Source organism: Dendrobates tinctorius, unplaced genomic scaffold (genome assembly GCF_039654945.1).
Source record: "Dendrobates tinctorius isolate UK_male_01 unplaced genomic scaffold, ASM3965494v1 ptg000012l, whole genome shotgun sequence".
Classification (NCBI taxonomy): domain Eukaryota; kingdom Metazoa; phylum Chordata; class Amphibia; order Anura; family Dendrobatidae; genus Dendrobates; species Dendrobates tinctorius.
In genome coordinates, this window is record NW_027361680.1 from 19777414 (window position 1) to 19795726 (window position 18313).

The following is an 18313-nucleotide window of genomic DNA, read 5'->3' on the forward strand; positions in this document are numbered from 1 at the left end:
GTCACAGGCAGTGCAGAAGGCTTCCTCATGCCTGCGCTTTGCAGGCACTGAGGAAGCCAGCTTCCTGCAGGCCCCCGAAGGCCCCCGTCGCCATCTTGGATTCGGGGGCCTGCAGGAACGGAGCCCCCCGCAGCAGCGCTGCACATTGCGCTGCCGTGGGGGGCTCAGGGAAGCACGGAGGGAGCCCCCTCCCTGCCGATGCTTCCCTTTAACCCCCGGTACACCGCGATCATGTTTGATCGCGGTGTGCAAGGGGTTAACGTGTCGGGGGTGGTCCGTGACGCCCCTGACACATTGTGCCGGGTGTCAGCTGTGATAATCAGCTGACACTCTGCCGCGATCAGCGGCGCTCACCACGTGGGCACCGCTGATCGCGGTAGACGTACTATCCCGTCCATGGGCATAGGGGCCCGGGTTCCATGGACGGGATAGTACGTCTGATGTCAGGAAGGGGTTAATATATTGTAGCGCATAGCAGAAATGTAGAAGAAACATTTCTAAGACACTTTATTTTCATAAGTACGCACTTTAATGTACATATCTAATATGTGTAATTTTTGCCCTTTGGCCCTCTTGTTTTGTTAAATATTGTTATAAAGGAAAAAGTTATACAATGATATAATTTTTTTTCTACTTGTTTTTTCTACTATTTTATTGCAAAAAAGGAGGCAATGTTTGGCACTTAGATGAGCAAAGGATGCTTGCTTCATCATAAAATGGTGACACTGCGGAATAATGCCAACTGATGACCGTAAAAAGGAGTATTCACGGGTTAAAGATATATGTTTACTTGTGCTATAGACTTATGTAAAATCTGAAAGGACTGTCACTCTTTAAAATGTGCCTAATTTTGTTTTATTATAGATCAGTAATGTACATACAGGAAACTTTTTAATATATCTTCCTTTTAACCATCTATTAATTCTGTTTTTACATTTTATGTTTTTTTAGATGCTTTCCAAAAGATACTGCAACAGGAGGGGTTTCTGTCTCTATGGAATGGAACGTTGCCTTCTCTACTTTTGGTTTTCAACCCAGCCATCCAGTTCATGTTTTATGAAGGATTAAAGAGGCAGCTTCTTAGTCAGCAGGCAGAAGTAAGATCATCATTTAGTTTTCATGTGCTTTTATACACTGGAGAAAATAAGTATTTGATACACAACCAATTTTGCAACTTTTGCAACCTACAAAGAATGGAGAGGTCTGTAATTTTTATAGTAGGTACAACACTTCAACTGTGAGAGACAGTCTAAAAACAAAATCCAAAAAATCACATTGTATTATTTTTAAATAATTAAATTGCATTTTATTGCATGAAATACGTATTTGAGCACCTACCCACCAGCAAGAATTCTGGTGCTCACAGACCAGATAGTTTTTCTTTAACCCCTTAGTGACAGCCAATTTGATACTTAATGACCAGGCCAATTTTTACAATTCTGACCACTGTCACTTTATGAGGTTATAACTCTGGGACGCTTTAACGGATCCCACTGATTCTGTTTGTTTTTTCATGACATATTGTACTTCATGTTAGTGGTAAAATTTATTCGATATGACTTCCGTTTATGAAAAAAACAGAAATATGGCGGAATTTTTTAAAATTTTGCCATTTTCAAACTTTATTTTTATACCCTCAAATCAGAGAGATGTCAGACAACATACTTAATAAATAACATTTCCCACATGTCTACTTTACATCAGCACAATTTTGAAAGCAAATTTTTTTTTGTTAGGACGTTATAGGGGTTAAAAGTTGACCAGCGATTTCTCATTTTTTACAGCAAAATTTAGAAATCCATTTTTTTTAGGGACCACATTACATTTAAAGTCACTTTGAGGGGCCTATATGACAGAAAAGACCCAAAAGTGACACCATTCTAAAAACTGCACCCCTCAAGGTGCTCAAAACTACATTCAAGAAGTTTATTAACCCTTTACGTGCTTCACAGGAACCGAAGCAATGTGGAAGGAAAAAATGAATATTTAACTTTTTTGCACAAACATTTTACTTGTGAAAATAAAAAAATTGTTCTTAAGTGTAAAAGGAGAAAATTAACCACAAAATTTGTTATGCAATTTCTCCTGAATACGCCGATACCCCATATGTGGGGTTAAACCACTATTTGAGCACATGGCAGAGCTCGGAAGGGAAGGAGCGGCGTTTGACTTTTTCAATGCAGAATTGGCTGGAATTGTCGCGTTTGGATAGCCCCTGATGTGCCTAAACCAGTGTTTCCCAAACTCCAGTCTTCACGGCCCCCATGTTTTCAGGATTTCCTTAGTATTTCACAGGTGATGGAAGTATCATCAAGGCATCAGGAATTCTCTCACATGCGTAACACTATGGAAATCCTGAAAACATGACCTGTTGGGGTCCACGAGGACTGGAGTTTGGGAACCACTGGCCTAAACAGTGGAAACCTCCCAATCCTAACTCCAACCCTAACCCCAAGAGACCCCTAACCCTAATCCCAACCCTAACCCCAACACACCCCTAGCCCTAATCCCAACCGTAACCATAACCCTAACACACCCCTAATCCCAACCCTAATCCCAAACCTAACTTTAGCACCAACCCTAACCATAACTTTACCCCCAACTCTAACCCTAACTTTAACCCTAACTTAAGCCCCAAACCACCAAAAGTTATACCATTTTAAAAACAACACCCCTGACATATTGAAAACTGCAGTCAGGTCGTTTATTAATCCTTCAGGTGATTTTCAGGAATTAATGCAAAGTGGCATGACAGAAATGAAAATGTGTATTTTTACTTCCTAAATGCCGCTAACTTCTGAACAGGTTACAACAGCTCTAAGGCTGTTACTTGGTTGTGAATTGCCATGGCAAACATCAGGACCACACAGTCATGATCCAAGAGCACCAATGGGGATAAAGACGAAGCCCCCACACTCTCTTAACTATTTATATGATGTAGTCACTATTGACAGCAGCATCTAAGGGGTTAAACAAATTTGAACGGTGCCAACAGTGATCGTGGCAAGTTGTCAGCTATAGTGTACAGCCGACAGCTGCTGAATTGTCACCTGTATGGGGAGCCTATTCTCTTATATCTCATGTCAGTAAAAAGACGTATTGGTGGTCATTAAGTGGTTAAGTACCCTTAACTGGCGCCATTAAAAGGCGTATCGGCGGTCATTAAGGGGTTAAGAAGCCCTCCTACTCTGCACTCATTACCTGTATTTATTGCACCTGTTTGAACTCATTACCTGTTTAAAAGACACCTGTCCACACAATCTATCACACTCCAACCTCTCCATCATGGCCAAGACCAAAGAGCTGTCTAGGGACAAAATTGCAGACCTGCACAAGGCTGGGATGAGCTACAGGACAATTAGCAAGCAGCTCAGTGAGATCACAGCAGCTGGACTATGTATTGTGGCACTTCCAGTTATTTTGCCCTTACTGAAGGACCTTAGTGTTTTTACCCACTATGGCGCTCCTTCCATAGCTAAATAATGTTCTCGCATTCCTCCATCGCATTCCTCCACCTACACAACATGATGACCCCACACAGTAAGATGTTCACCACAGCCCCCCACACAATATGATGGTCGCACCAGCCCACTCCCCACCCTCCTCACACAGTATGATGATAGTTTCAGCCTCCCCCCTAGACAGTGTTATGGTCATCACAGCCCTCCACGCAGTATGATGGTCACCACTCCTCACTGTGGCCCCTTAGGAAAATGGTTTCTACGGTCCCCCATACAGCATAATGGACACCACAGCCTACCATACTGTATAGTTATAACTGCCTTCCACATAGTATGATGTCTATCACCGATCCCCACACAGTATAACAGTCCCACCACAGCTTGATCATCTCCATAGCCCATCACACCTTATTATGGTCTTCCACAGCCCCAATACAGTATGAGGGTCCCCCACAGCTATACTAGTATGATGGTCTTTCCCGCACAGGGTGATGGTCCCCACAGCCATAATACAGTATGTTGGTGCCCCTACACAGAATGATAGTTCCCCACAGACCACCATATATAGTATAGTGGTCCCACACAACCCCAATGTTGTATGATTGTACCCTTCAGCCCAACATATAGCAATATAGTCCCCCCACACAATATTGTGTTTACCACAGCCCACAAAGAGAAAAAAACATATATAGTTACATAGTTATTAAGGTTGAAGGGAGACTTTAAGTCCATCTAGTTCAACCCATATCCTATCATAACTTGCCCTAACATGTTGATCCAGAGGAAGGCAAAAAAAAACCCATGTGGCAAACAGTAAGCTTCATATTGGGGAAAAAAATTCCTTCCCGACTCCACGTACGGCAATCAGACTAGCTCCCTGGATCAACGCAATATTAAGGAAACTAGTTTATATACCCTGTAATATTATACTTTTCAAGAAAGGCATCCAGTCCCTTCTTAAATTTTAGTAGGGAATCATTCATTACAACATCATATGGCAGAGAGTTCCATAGTCTCACTGCTCTTACAGTAAAGAATCCACGTCTGTGCGTATGCTTAAACCTTCTTTCCTCCAGATGTAGAGGATGCCCCCTTGTCCCCGTCACAGGTCTAAGAGTAAAAAGATCATTAGAAAGCTCTTGGTATTGTCCCCGCATATATTTATACATTGTAATAAGATCACCCCTAAGCCTTCAATTCTCCAAACTAAATAACCCCAAGTGTAATAACCTGTCTTGGTATTGCAGACCCCCTAGTTCCCTAATAACCTTGGTCGCTCTTCTCTGCACCCGCTCCAGTTCAGCTGTCTTTCTTATACACCGGAGACCAGAACTGTACACTGTACGAGTATTCTAAGTGTGGTCGCACTAGTGACTTATATAGAGGTAAAATTATGTTCTCCTCATGAGCATCTATGCCTCTTTTAATGCATCCCATTATTTTATTTGCCTTTGCAGCAGCTGCCTGACACTGGCCACTAAATGTGAGTTTGTCATCCACCCATACACCCAGGTCTTTTTCAGTGACAGTTTTGCCCAGTGTTTTACAATTAAGCACATAATTAAACATATTGTTTGTTCTACCTAAGTGCATGACCTTACATTTATCCCCATTAAAGCTCATTTGCCATTTATCAGCCCAAGCTTCTAGTTTACATAAATCCTCCTGTAATATAAAATTGTCCTCCTCTGTATTGATTACCCTGCAGAGTTTTGTGTCATCTGCAAATATTGAAATTCTACTCTCTATGCCCCCTACAAGGTCATTAATAAGTATGTTAAAAAGAAGCGGGCCCAAAACTGACCCCTGTGGTAACCGTGATCCAGTCAGAGTGTGCTCCATTAATAACCGCCCTTTGTTTCCTATCCCTGAGCCAGCTCTTAACCCACCTACACATATTTTCCCCTATCCCCATTGTTCTCATTTTATATATCAACCTTTTGTGTGGCACCGTATCAAAAGCTTTTGAAAAGTCCATGTACACCACGTCCACTGCATTCCCTTGGTCCAGTCCGCAACTTACCTCTTCATAAAAGCTTATCAGATTAGTCTGACAGGAACGGTCCCTTGTAAACCCATGTTGATATTGGGTCATAAGGTTATTCTCCAGATACTCCAGTATAGTATCTCTTAGAAAACCCTCCAGGATTTTACCCACAGTTGAGGTTAAACTTACTGGCCTATAATTTCCAAGTTCAGCTTTTTTCCCCTTTTTGAATATTGGCACCACATTTGCTATACGCTAGTCCTGTGGTACAGACCCTGTCATTATGGAATCTTTAAAGATTAAAAATAATGGTCTATCTATGACTGTTCTTAATTCCTGCAGTACTCGGGGGTGTATCCCATCCGGGCCCGGGGATTTGTCAATTTTAGTGATTTTTTTAGACGCCGCCGTACTTCCTGCTGGGTTAAGCAGGTGACATTTAATGGAGAATTTTTATCCCTGATCATTTTATCCGTCATGGGATTTTCTTGTGTAAATACTGTTGAAAAAAAGTCATTTAGCATATTGGCTTTTTCCTCATCCTCATCCACCATTTCACCCAGACTACTTTTAAAGGGGACCAACACTATCATTTTTTTAGTTTCTTACTAGTTATGTAGTTAAAGAATATTTTGGGATTATTTTTACTTTCTCTGGCAATGAGTCTCTCTGTCTCAATCTTGCTTTCTTGATTAGCTTTTTACAGAATGTATTTAATTTTCTGTATTTATTTAATGCCTCATCACTACCTACTTGCTTTAATTCTCTAAATGCTTTATTTTTGTCTCTTATTGCGCCCCTTACAGCTCTATTTAGCCATAGTGGTTTCCTCCTATTTCTCGCATGTTTGTTCCCATACGGTATATATTGTGCACATGTCCTATTCAGGATGCTAATAAACGTCTCCCATTTTCTTTGTGTATTTTTATGTCTCAGGATATCGTCCCAGTTAATTGCACTAAGATCATCTCTCATCCGTTGGAAATTTGCTTTCCTGAAGTTTAGTGTCCTAGTAACCCCTCTACTACACATCTTATTAAAGGATACATGAAAACGTATTATTTTGTGATCACTATTACCCAAGTGACCCTCAACCCTTATATTTGATATGCGGTCTGACCTGTTGGTTAATATTAGGTCTAGCAGTGCCCCCCTCTTGTTGGGTCCTGAACCAGTTGTGGAAGGTAATTGTCTCTCATAGTTGTCAAAAACCTATTACCTTTGCTGGAACTGCAGGTTTCGGTTCCCCAATGTATTTCACACGCCTCCCCCTCGCTTATTTGTACGGTCATTTCTGAACAGACTATAGCCCTGTAAATTAACCGTCCAGTCATGGCTGTCGTCCAGCTATGTCTCAGATATCCCCACCATGTCAATTATGTTCCAACAACATTAACTCCAATTCCTCCATTTTGTTGGCGAGGCTTCTGGCATTAGTATACATGCACTTTATGTATCTCTCTGTACCTCTATTCTTTCTTAAATTATTAACTGTTCTAACCCCAACCCCATGCCACCCCCACCCCCAATTTCATTATTTGTGCCCAGGTCTCTATCTGCACTGTCTTCCCCTCCTATAAAATGAATACCCTCCCCCCATCCCTAGTTTAAACACTCCTCCAACCTTCTAGCCATTTTCTCCCCCAGCACAGCTGCACCCTCCCCATTGAGGTGCAGCCCGTCCCTAGCGTAGAACCTGTAGCCAACTGAGAAGTCGGCCCAGTTCGGCAGGAACCCAAACCCCTCCTTCCTACACCAATTCCTGAGCCACTTATTAACCTCCCTAATCTCCCGTTGCCTCTCTGGCGTGGCACAGGAAGTATTTCCGAAAATACCTCCTTGGAGGTCCTTGCTTTAAGCTTACAGCCTAATTCCCTGAAATCATCTTTAAGGGCCTTCCACCTACCTATAACTTTGTCATTTGTGCCAATGTGCACCATGACCACTGGATCCTCACCAGCCCCTCCCAGTAATCTGTCAACCCGATGTCACGCGGGGCTTAGGTCAACTAAGGCTGAAATACCCGGGGCCCCTGTGGTGTCCCTTTAACTAGGGGAAACCCTGTCTGACCCTCAACCCAGGGTTTTTGCTAATGGTGCAAATGCCTGAGCCTCCAACCTTTCCTTATCTCCTGCTCAGCCCTAAGCTTAACCCTCCACCCTCCACCCAGTGGAGACAAACCACCAAAGCCCCACACAATAATGACAGACAGGGAGAACTTAAACTGCACCGCGCCGCATACACACAGGACTATACAGTAATGTGAACAGGACACAACAAAACACAAATATGGGAAGGCGAAAAGGTAACAACGGATCATACGCCACCAGATACGAATCTCTCTCTCTCCAACACCTCCACTCCAGACCGGAACCACTTGGTATGAAACACAAGCTATAATCGGCGACGCCCATAGGCCAGCACGACTATTTAAAGACCGTGGGCGTGACCAAACATCCAACCTGATCTCCAGCTAGATTAACCCCCGATAGCCTGAGAAAATCAAGCCGGCGCCACTGAGGCTATAGTGGACGGAGGTGGAACTACCTCTGCCTGCCGGACGCTGTGGTGTGAATAGCGTCCGACATGACAAGTGGACGGAGGTGAAACAACCTCTGCCTGCCGGACGCTGTGGTGTGAATAGCGTCCGATATGACAGTACCCCGTCTTCTACGAGGGACCCTAGGGCCCTCAAGACTCATAGGACCCGGCTTGTCCGGATGATGACGGTGAAAAAAGAACTGACCAGCCGATCCGCATGTATGTCCGAGGCTGGTACCCAAGACCTCTCCTCCGGACCATACCCCCGCCAGTGTACCAAATACTGAAGAGTACGGCGCACTACTCGAGAGTCCACTACCTTGGCGACCTCAAACTCTAAATCGCCCTCCACCATGACCGGAGGTGGCATCGGCGTCATGTCCACAGAGCCTACCACCTTTTTCAATAAAGCCCTGTGAAACACGTTGTGTATCTTGTATACCGCAGGAAGTTCCAACCGATAAGCAACTGGGTTAATGATGGCAGCAATCTTAAAAGGCCCAATAAACCTTGGACCCAATTTTAAAGATGGAATTTTGAGTTTTATGTTTTTAGTCGCTAACCACACCCATTCACCCACACACAGGTCCGGACCTGGCACGCGTCTACTGTCAGCCACCCGTTTGTACCTCGCACTCATGCTCAACAATCGCTGTTTCACCCTCCTCCAGACCGATGATAATTGAGCTCCTAGCTGGTCCTCCTCCGGGACGCCCTCCGAGTCACCCTGACGTAAGGTACAAAATTGAGGATATTGACCGTAAACACAAAAGAACGGAGACTCTCCCGATGACTCTTGGCGGTGATTATTTAACGCGAACTCGGCCAGAGGAAGGAAAGTAGACCACTCCTCTTGGTTGTCGGACACAAAGCATCGTAAATACTGCTCCAGATTTTGATTCATGCGCTCAGTTTGACCATTTGACTGTGGATGAAATGCCGATGAATGTGACAACTTGATCCCCAAACGTGAGCAAAAAGCTTTCCAAAACCTCGCCACAAATTGAGTTCCCCTATCAGATACTATGTCCGACGGAACTCCGTGGAGTCTGACCACCTCCTGCACAAACACCTGAGCCAACGTCTTTGCATTGGGCAAGGAAGACAATGACACAAAATGCGCCATCTTTGAAAATCGGTCAACCACCACCAGGATGACCGTGTTCCCCGCCGAGGCTGGCAAGTCAGTGATAAAATCCATGGAGATTTCTGTCCATGGCCTATTAGGTACCCCCAGAGGCTGTAGCGTGCCAGCAGGACGGGCTCGGGGCGACTTGGCCCTAGCGCACGTGATGCAAGCTGCCACGTACGAGACCACGTCCTGCCGGATTTTGGGCCACCAGAAACGACGCGATACCAGCTCTAAGGTGCCCTTAACCCCTGGATGACCAGCCAGTACTGAGTCGTGGTGTTCCCTCAACACCTTAAGATGAAGATGAAGGGGTACAAATGATTTGTTGGCGGGAAGTCCTGGCGGTACCTCCTCTTGGGCCTCGGCAATCTCCGCCTCTACCTCAGTCGTGAGAGCCGAGACCACTACACCTTCCTGGAGGATGGGTACCGGCTCTTCCCGAGGTTCTCCCCCCAGAAAACACCTGGACAAGGCATCCGCCTTGGTGTTTTTAGCCCCGGGACGGTAAGTCACCAGAAAATTGAAACGTGTAAAAAACAATGCCCAGCGAGCCTGCCTAGGAGACAGACGCTTGGCTGACTCCAGATAGAGCAGGTTCTTATGGTCGGTGATGACTGTGACCTGGTGAGCCGCCCCCTCCAAGAAGTGTCGCCATTCCTCAAAAGCCAATTTGATGGCCAACAACTCCCTGTTGCCGATATCATAATTCCGTTCGGCCGGCGACAGCTTCTTGGAGAAGTAGGCGCATGGATGCATATCGCTCAAGGACGAGCCCTGTGACAGTACTGCCCCCACTCCCACCTCAGACGCATCAACCTCCACCACAAAAGGTTTAGACACGTCCGGTTGCACCAGAATGGGGGCTGAAGCAAAACTGTTCTTCAGACGCTCAAATGCACGTATCGCCACCTCAGACCAGCTAGCCAGATCGGTACCTTTTTTTGTCATGTCCGTGAGCGGTTTGGCTATAGTAGAAAAGTGTTTTATAAATTTCCTATAATAACTAGCAAACCCAAGGAACCGCTGGAGCGCTTTCAGATTATCAGGCCTTTCCCATTGCAGCACCGCTTGCACCTTCGCGGTGTCCATTTTAAACCCTGCGGCGGACACAATATATCCCAAAAAAGGCAACTCCTGAACAAAAAATAAGCATTTTTCCAGCTTAGCATAGAGCTTATTCTCCCGCAGCAACTGTAACGCCTGCCTGACATGCTCTAAATGAGTGTCCCGGTCGCTCAAATAAATGAGGATATCATCCAGGTATACAATCACAAATTTCACCAGGACATGAGCAAATACATAATTAATAAAATGTTGGAAAACAGCAGGCGCGGTTGTCAACCCAAATGGCATAACCCGGCTCTCAAAATGACCTTCAGGAGTGTTAAACGCCGTCTTCCACTCATCCCCCTGACGGACCCTTATGAGGTTATACGCCCCCCTGAGGTCAAGCTTGGAAAACCACTTCGCCCTCGCCACCTGGTTGAACAAATCAGGGATCAAAGGCATCGGGTAGGGATCACGGATGGTAATCTGCTTTAACTCCCAGAAATCCAGACACGGGCGTAACCCCCCATCTTTCTTCTTAATGAAGAAAAACCCCGCTGCTACAGGCGAGGACGAAGGCCGGATGTGTCCTTTGCTCAGACTCTCCGCGATGTAGTCTTTCAGAGCTTGTCTCTCTGGACCAGAAATATTAAACATCCTGGCCTTAGGTAATTTGGCCCCGGGTTTTAACCTAATCACACAGTCATAGGCTCGATGTGGAGGCAGTTCTGAGCAACCCCTCTCAGAGAATACATCTGCGAAATCCTGCAAAGCCTCCGGAAGGCTGGGCGTCACTGCGGACACACATGTGGCCAAGCAATTGTCCTGGCAGAAACCACTCCATTGGACTATGTCCTGAGTTTTCCAATCAATCACCGGGTTGTGCCTGGACAACCATGGAAAACCCAGGACCATTTGTGCTGGGAGATTACGGAGGACCCTACATGTAACCCACTCAGAATGTAGGACCCCAATGTGGAGTTTCACCTCAGCCACAAACTCCGTAATCTCCCCTTGTGGGAGGGGAGCGGCATTAATGGTAACCACCTGAATGGGATGAGGGAGTTTTTCGATCTTAAACCCGGCAGTGGGTGCAAACTCCTCATCTATGAGATTGGTGGCGGAACCGCTATCCACAAACACTGATATTGGTAGCTCTCTGCCCGCGATAATAACCTTGGCAGGGAGCATACATTGAGATACCATCATGGAGGATATGCATACGCTCAGTTGGGCCTCCTCCATACCCTCTGAGCTTAACAGTTTTCCGCCGGTGTGACCACCTTCGGTAGCACAGGACAAGCGTTAACATAATGATTTCTTTTACCACAGTAAAAACATGCTCCGGGCTTCCTGAACCAAGGAACGCGACGCTTAACCTGTGAGACCCCCGCAATTTGCATAGGTTCAGTGGGCTCACCTGCAGCAACCACACTTGCACCTCTGCTTTCCCCCAGGGGTAGCGTCTCCTGTGCCCCCTGACGCAAACGGCGATCAATGCGTATAACCAAACTCATGGCAGACTCCAACGATGCAGGAGTCTCATACATCAGGAGGGCCTGTTTAACGTTCCCTGATACCCCATGAATAAACTGGCTCCGCAGCGCTGGGTCGTTCCACTGTGTGTCTACTGCCCAACGGCGAAATTCCGAACAATAGTCCTCCGCCAAGCGCTCCCCCTGGCGGAGGGCGCGGATTTTAGATTCCGCTAGAGCCAATCTGTCAGGATCATCATAAATGAGCCCGAGTGCAGAAAAAACATTATCAACAGAATGAAATGTAGCAGAGTCAGCTGGTAAGGAAAATGCCCATGCTTGGGGGTCACCACTCAGTAATGATAACACCAGACCCACCCGCTGAGCCTCATTACCTGAGGAGATAGGGCGCATGCGGAAGTATAACTTGCAGGCCTCCAGAAATATGACAAATTTGCTGCGTTTTCTGAGAATCGTTCTGGCAGCGGGATCTTCGGCTCTGCACCGATACCTGCAGATGCCGTTTGCACCTTCGCTACTACCAGGCCCTGCTGCTGAACTGCCCCTTTCAACTCGGAGACCTGTAAGGCCAGCGCCGCCAACTGGCGGGTTATGGAATCCATGGGATCCATGGACTCCTGAAAAATGTAGGCCGATTATAATGTCACGCGGGGCTTAGGTCACCTAAGGCTGAAATACCTGGGGCCCCTGTGGTGTCCCTTTAACTAGGGGAAACCCTGTCTGACCCTCAACCCAGGGTTTTTGCTAATGGTGCAAATGCCTGAGCCTCCAACCTTTCCTTATCTCCTGCTCAGCCCTAAGCTTAACCCTCCACCCTCCACCCAGTGAGGAGACAAACCACCAAAGCCCCACACAATAATGACAGACAGGGAGAACTTAAACTGCACCGCGCCGCATACACACAGGACTATACAGTAATGTGAACAGGGCACAACAAAACACAAATATCGGAAGGCGAAAAGGTAACAACGGATCATACGCCACCAGATACGAATCTCTCTCTCTCCAACACCTCCACTCCAAACCGGAACCACTTGGTATGAAACACAAGCTATAATTGGCGACGCCCATAGGCCAGCACGACTATTTAAAGACCGTGGGTGTGACCAAACATCCAACCTGATCTCCAGCTAGATTAACCCCCGATAGCCTGAGAAAATCAAGCCGGCGCCACTGAGGCTATAGTGGACGGAGGTGGAACTACCTCTGCCTGCCGGACGCTGTGGTGTGAATAGCGTCCGACATGACAAGTGGACGGAGGTGAAACTACCTCTGCCTGCCGGACGCTGTGGTGTGAATAGCGTCCGACATGACACCCGATCAGCGATGTGTCGGACTCGAGCGCCAGGTAGGCAGCACACCCTTCGACGATCCCTGTCTTTATGACAGATTGCCCTATCTGTTCCCCTAATAATTGAGTCTCCCACTACCAGAACCTGTCTGGCCTGCCCTGCTCTCCTATTTCCCCCCTTACTGGAGCAGACACTTCTCCGGCTTTCAGAGGACATGCCTTGCTGCAGCAGTGCTACTCCTGCACTAACACTCCCCTCATCTGCCAACTTAGCAAACTTATTGGGGTGTGCCAGATCAGGACTAGCCTCCCTGGTGCTATTCCCTCTAGCCCGCCTTCTAACTGTCACCCAGCTAGCTGCTCCATTGTCCTGCAGCTCCAACCTAGCATCCCCCCTCATCTATCCCATTGAGCGTCTGCTCAGTGAGCAGAAGACTCCTTTCCATATTGTCTATGGATCTCAGTGTTGCCAGCTGCACATTTAGATCCAGTATCTGGGCTTCCAAATGCACAACGTGCTCACATCTCGCACAGCATTATGCACCCTCGATTGGCTGTTCAAGGATTTCATACATGCGGCAAGACGTGCACTGGATGGCATTGGCAATAGTGGAGCACATCCTAATGGGGATATACTCATTTAAACCTCCCACAGTCACTCCTATTTGTGGCCTTGGGTTGGTTACATCATTGTGACACTAGCCTCCAGCATATGCAGAACAGATGTATCCTGCTGGAGTAATTGATGGAACCCGTGGCTCCATGTTCCACCACAGCTATTAACAGTACTGGCATTCTAATAACACCAATACTGTTAACAGTGTCACAATTGATGCAGCCCACAGCCAGCCCTAATAAGAGATGCTCGGAGTCGGTTGTCTATCCTTTATAATTTCTCTTATCCTTGTGCTTGCTTATTTTTCCTGATATTGGTACATCAATTTCTCACTGTTCACCTTCTACCTAATAAATTCCAAAATTTGACAAAATAATGCATTTTACCTGTTGATGGTTTTAATGTTCAATCATCATTTTAAAACTTCTTGCCTAATATTATGCCACCAGAATAATTCAGACACATGGAATGCACCATTGAGCATAGACCAGTGGCGTAGCAACTGTTTGTGGCGCCCGGGGCGGTCGAAAAATTTGCCGCCCCTTTGGTCGTTGATAATCCGGAAGCAACCGAAGAGCCCACACTACACTCAAAGATCTAATTTTTAGTCTATTACTAACTCTGCTGTTATTATTTCTACATTTCTAGACTTTGAAACACAGTATTGTGTAATTTACTTTGCAGCAGAGTAAAAATTAATTTTAATAGAAAACTGTCATTCTGACATCCAAGTTGATCTGTACAGAAATATACTTTTATTCCATGTGGACAATATGCAGCATGATTTGTAGAGCTCTGCAAAATAAAAAATAGGTTGGCTCTGGAGAGAGGAGCAACAGTTTATACTGTATATCATGTAGGACTACTTACACTAATTTACGCTTTAGCAAATTCTCAGCTTTGTATTGTGTTATTCTTTACCCACGCCTTGAGTAAGGGAGTCACAGATATGATAAGTCATGGGGTGAGCCTCAGGAGATTTGGCAAGGATGGCATACCACTAGACTAAAAAGAGCAGGCTTTAGGCGAGTGTAGGAGATTTTATTATGCAAGGGGTGCAAAAATTGGAAAGGCATAGTAGGGCACAAGGCAGACCTAGTCAGAACATAAGTTGGATAGTGGGTGAGTGATAAGAGGAGGGTGTATGAGAGGCACTGTTACCAGAGACGACAAGAGAGGCACTGTGACCAGAAAGGAGAGTGTAGGAGAGGTACTGTCACCAGAGAGGAAAGGAGGGTGTAGGAGAGGCACAGTCACCAGAGAGGACAGGAGGGTGTAGGAGACACTGTCACCAGAGAGGAAAGTGTACGAGAGACACTGTCACCAGAGAAGAGGGTGTAAAAGCGGCACTGTCACCAGAGAGGACAGGAGAGTATAGGAGAGGCGCTGTCACCAGAGAGGACAGGAGAGTGTAGGAGAGGTACTGTCACCAGAGAGGAGAGGAGGGTGTAGGAGAGGCACTGTCACCAGAGAAGATGGTGTAAAAGAGGCACTGTCACCAGAGAGAGTTCCAGTGCGCTCTGGGGAACAGAGCAGTTTTGCGGCACCGGCAGGGGGCGCTATATTGCTGCACCTCATCACCCTTCCTGTGACCTGCAGCCTCAGGTTCCCACACTCCATACAGCCAGGGCACATTAATATTGTATGTCCACGGAACAGAGATCAGCGGCAGCCGCCACTTAGTGTCACCCAGGTGACAGCTCCCGGGGTCACCGCACAATGCCGGCTGCTAGCGCCCCGTAGACACAGGCTGTCCCTTATCTTTCATGTTGGGCTATAGATTAAACTTCAGTCTACCTTCAGACTTAAACTACACGTCCATACAGACGGCTTTGGAGGGTGACTCCTATGGACAGATTACCTGTAACTCTGTGGCTCCCATTGGAGCTCATTGACACCTAACAAGGGCATCTGAGCCCTTAGCTAGTGATGCTGCAAGGACTTTGGCATGTGAGGGGTTACACTGCCAGGATCTCAGCCGTTTCCTCCCTTGATGGTATATAACCACGGATACACCAAACCCCATATTGTGGACACGGCATCAGGTCCATGAAGGACATAGATTTTGTGTAGCTCGTTTAGGATCCCCCAGCCTCCATACAATGACCAGTTGAGTGACATGGTTGAATTTGGGACTCTTAGAAAAGGAGACTTCAGTGGAAGAGTCACATGCGATTTCCAGAATCATCTACAATGGTGGGACGCGTATATTGTGGTGTCTCCCCCCTAGACCCCAATATAACAGGTCAGCTCCCTATGTGCCTTCATTACCTTCCTGCTGCTGCCCTTGCTCCTGCTGTACAGCGGCACCCCACTGCTGGCCGTCAGGCACAGCAGAAACACCGATGTCTCCTCCATTTCTTTCACGAATCATCACAATCTCTGCCATGGAAACCATCACAGCTGGCAGCCGCCATCTTGCTTTTCAAAAAGCATGCCGGGAAGAGAGACAGCGAGGCCAGCAACAAGAGAAGCGGTTGCTAGGTTACAGAAAAGGGGCGAGGACAATTACGTAGCAGAGTAGGTACTAGTGGAACAATGATGTCACTGGCCGCTAGAGGTCAGTTTGGGAGGAAGCTCCCCCTGTGGAGAGATGTTAGTGGTACGGTCCGCTGTCAGTCATGGCTGCCGTCATTTGTGCTAGTGCTGCAATCTTGCTGCATATGGGAAGCAGTGGAGGCGGGCAGGACTGCAGCAGAGCAGCGCACACAGCAGACAGAGGGACACAGGGCTCTGCAGGCAGGTCTGTCCCTGGGGGGGTGTGGAATTGCTGCTGCTGCCGCGCCGCTCCCACACACGTGCCGCCTGGGGCGGACCCCCCCCCCACACTACGCCACTGGCATAGACTCCATGTGGGTTTTTGTGGTACATTAAGATAAGATTTAATGCAAATCTGTCACCAGAATTCTCAATACATTACTAAATAGCTCATTTAGACTATATGAGGATGTTGCATTCACTTTGACTATTCATGTATAATCCTTTATCCGTCCAACTATATCGATTGACAGCTCCTCAGTATCGATCCTTCTGTCTGTATCTGTCAGGTTGGATGGCCAAAGACTGAATACACTTGGGTCTCATTAGCCATTTCAATCTATACAGTTAGGTCCAGAAATAGAATGCTGTAGGTAAGCCCTGAAAGGCAGTGGTCGCATCTTATATCGGCCAAAACTGCTGACCGGTTCCCTTTTAAGTTTTTCATTAATAAAATGTTAATTTTTCCATACTTTGTTGATAATCGTTTGCAGGCAATGACTGCCTAAAGTCTGGAAGCCATGGATGTCTCCAAATGCTGAGTTTCCTCCTTAGTGATTCTTTGCCGGCCTTTACTGCAGCTGACTTCAGTTGTTGCTTGTTTGTGGGTCTTTCTGCCTTAAGTTTTGTAAGTTTTGTATTAAGCATGTGAAATGCAGCTGGATGGGGTTGAGATCTGGTGATCGACTCATCCTTTTCAGAATATTCCACTCCTTTGCCTTAAAAAACTCTTAGGTTGTTTTTACACTATGTTTTGTGTCATTCTCCATCTACTGTGAAGCACCATCCAATGAACCTTGCTGCAATTGGTTGAGTCTGAGCAGAAAGTAGAGCCTTGTAGACTTCAAAATTCATCCAGTTGCTTCTGTCGTCAGTCATATCATCAATAAACACTAGTGACACAGTACCATTGGAAGCCATGCATGCCCATGTCAGCACACTGCCTCCACCATGTTTTACAGAGGATATGGTGTGCTTTGAATTGTGAGCCATTCCAAACCCTCGCCATACTTTCATCTTCCCATCATTTTGGTACAGGTTGATCTTAGTTTCATCTGTCCAAAGAATGCTTTCCCAGAACTAAGCTGCCTTCTTTACATGTTTTTTTGGATGATTAATGGTTTGCACATTGTGGTGTACCCTCTGTATTTTCTCTTATGAAGTCATCACTTTATGGTAGACTTAGATACTGAAACATCTACTTCCTGGAAAGTGTTTTTCACTTAGGTGGATGTTGAGAAGGGTTTTTTCTTCAGCTAGAAACTATTTTGTGACCATGCCCACTGTTGTCTTCCATGGACTTCCAGGCTTTTTTTTAGTTCCTAAGTTCGCCAGTGCAGTGTATTTTTTTTATTAAAGAATGTATTGAACTGTTCATTTGACCACTCCTAATATTTCTGCTATCTCTCTGATGGATTTCATCTTTTTCTTTTCAGTCTAATGATGGTCTGTTTCTCCTTCAGGGAGAGCTCTTTTTACCCCATGTTCACAACAGCTTCCAAATGCAAATGCCACAACTCGAATCAGCTCCAAACCTTTTACCAACTTAATTAATGACGGGTTCACAAAGGAATAGCCATTGCAACCCATTAAAGAGCTTTAGAGATACCCATATATACTTGAGTATAAGCCAACCTGAGTATAAACCGAGGCACCTCATTTTGCCATGGAATACTGGGAAAGTTTATTGACTTGAGTATAAGCTGGGTATGCATTGTTGCCTCATCCATAATAATAATAATAATAATAAATTTTATTTTTATAGCGCCGACATATTCCGCAGCACTTTACATTTCAGAGGGGATTTGTACAGACAATAGACATTACAGCATAACAATAATCACATACAGTAGATTATAACAAATAACAAGAGGAGTGAGGGCCCTGCTCGCAAGCTTACAGTCTATGAGGAAAGAGGTAGACACGAAAGGTTGGTGGTAACAGTTGCTCTGATTGTATGGACCAGCCATAATGTTAAGTGTGTA

At 46.0% G+C, this 18313-nt stretch overlaps 1 protein-coding gene across 10 annotated transcripts in view; it reads left to right on the top strand.

Moving 5' to 3' along the window:
- Positions 1-18313, top strand: part of SLC25A17 (solute carrier family 25 member 17) — a 470764-nt gene that overhangs the window by 400078 nt on the left and 52373 nt on the right. For all 10 annotated transcript variants that reach the window (XM_073558023.1, XM_073558022.1, XM_073558025.1 and 7 more), the window contains one exon: positions 952-1097. In XM_073558023.1, coding sequence (XP_073414124.1) covers positions 952-1097 — 146 coding nt within the window. The remainder of the gene's footprint in view (positions 1-951; positions 1098-18313) is intronic.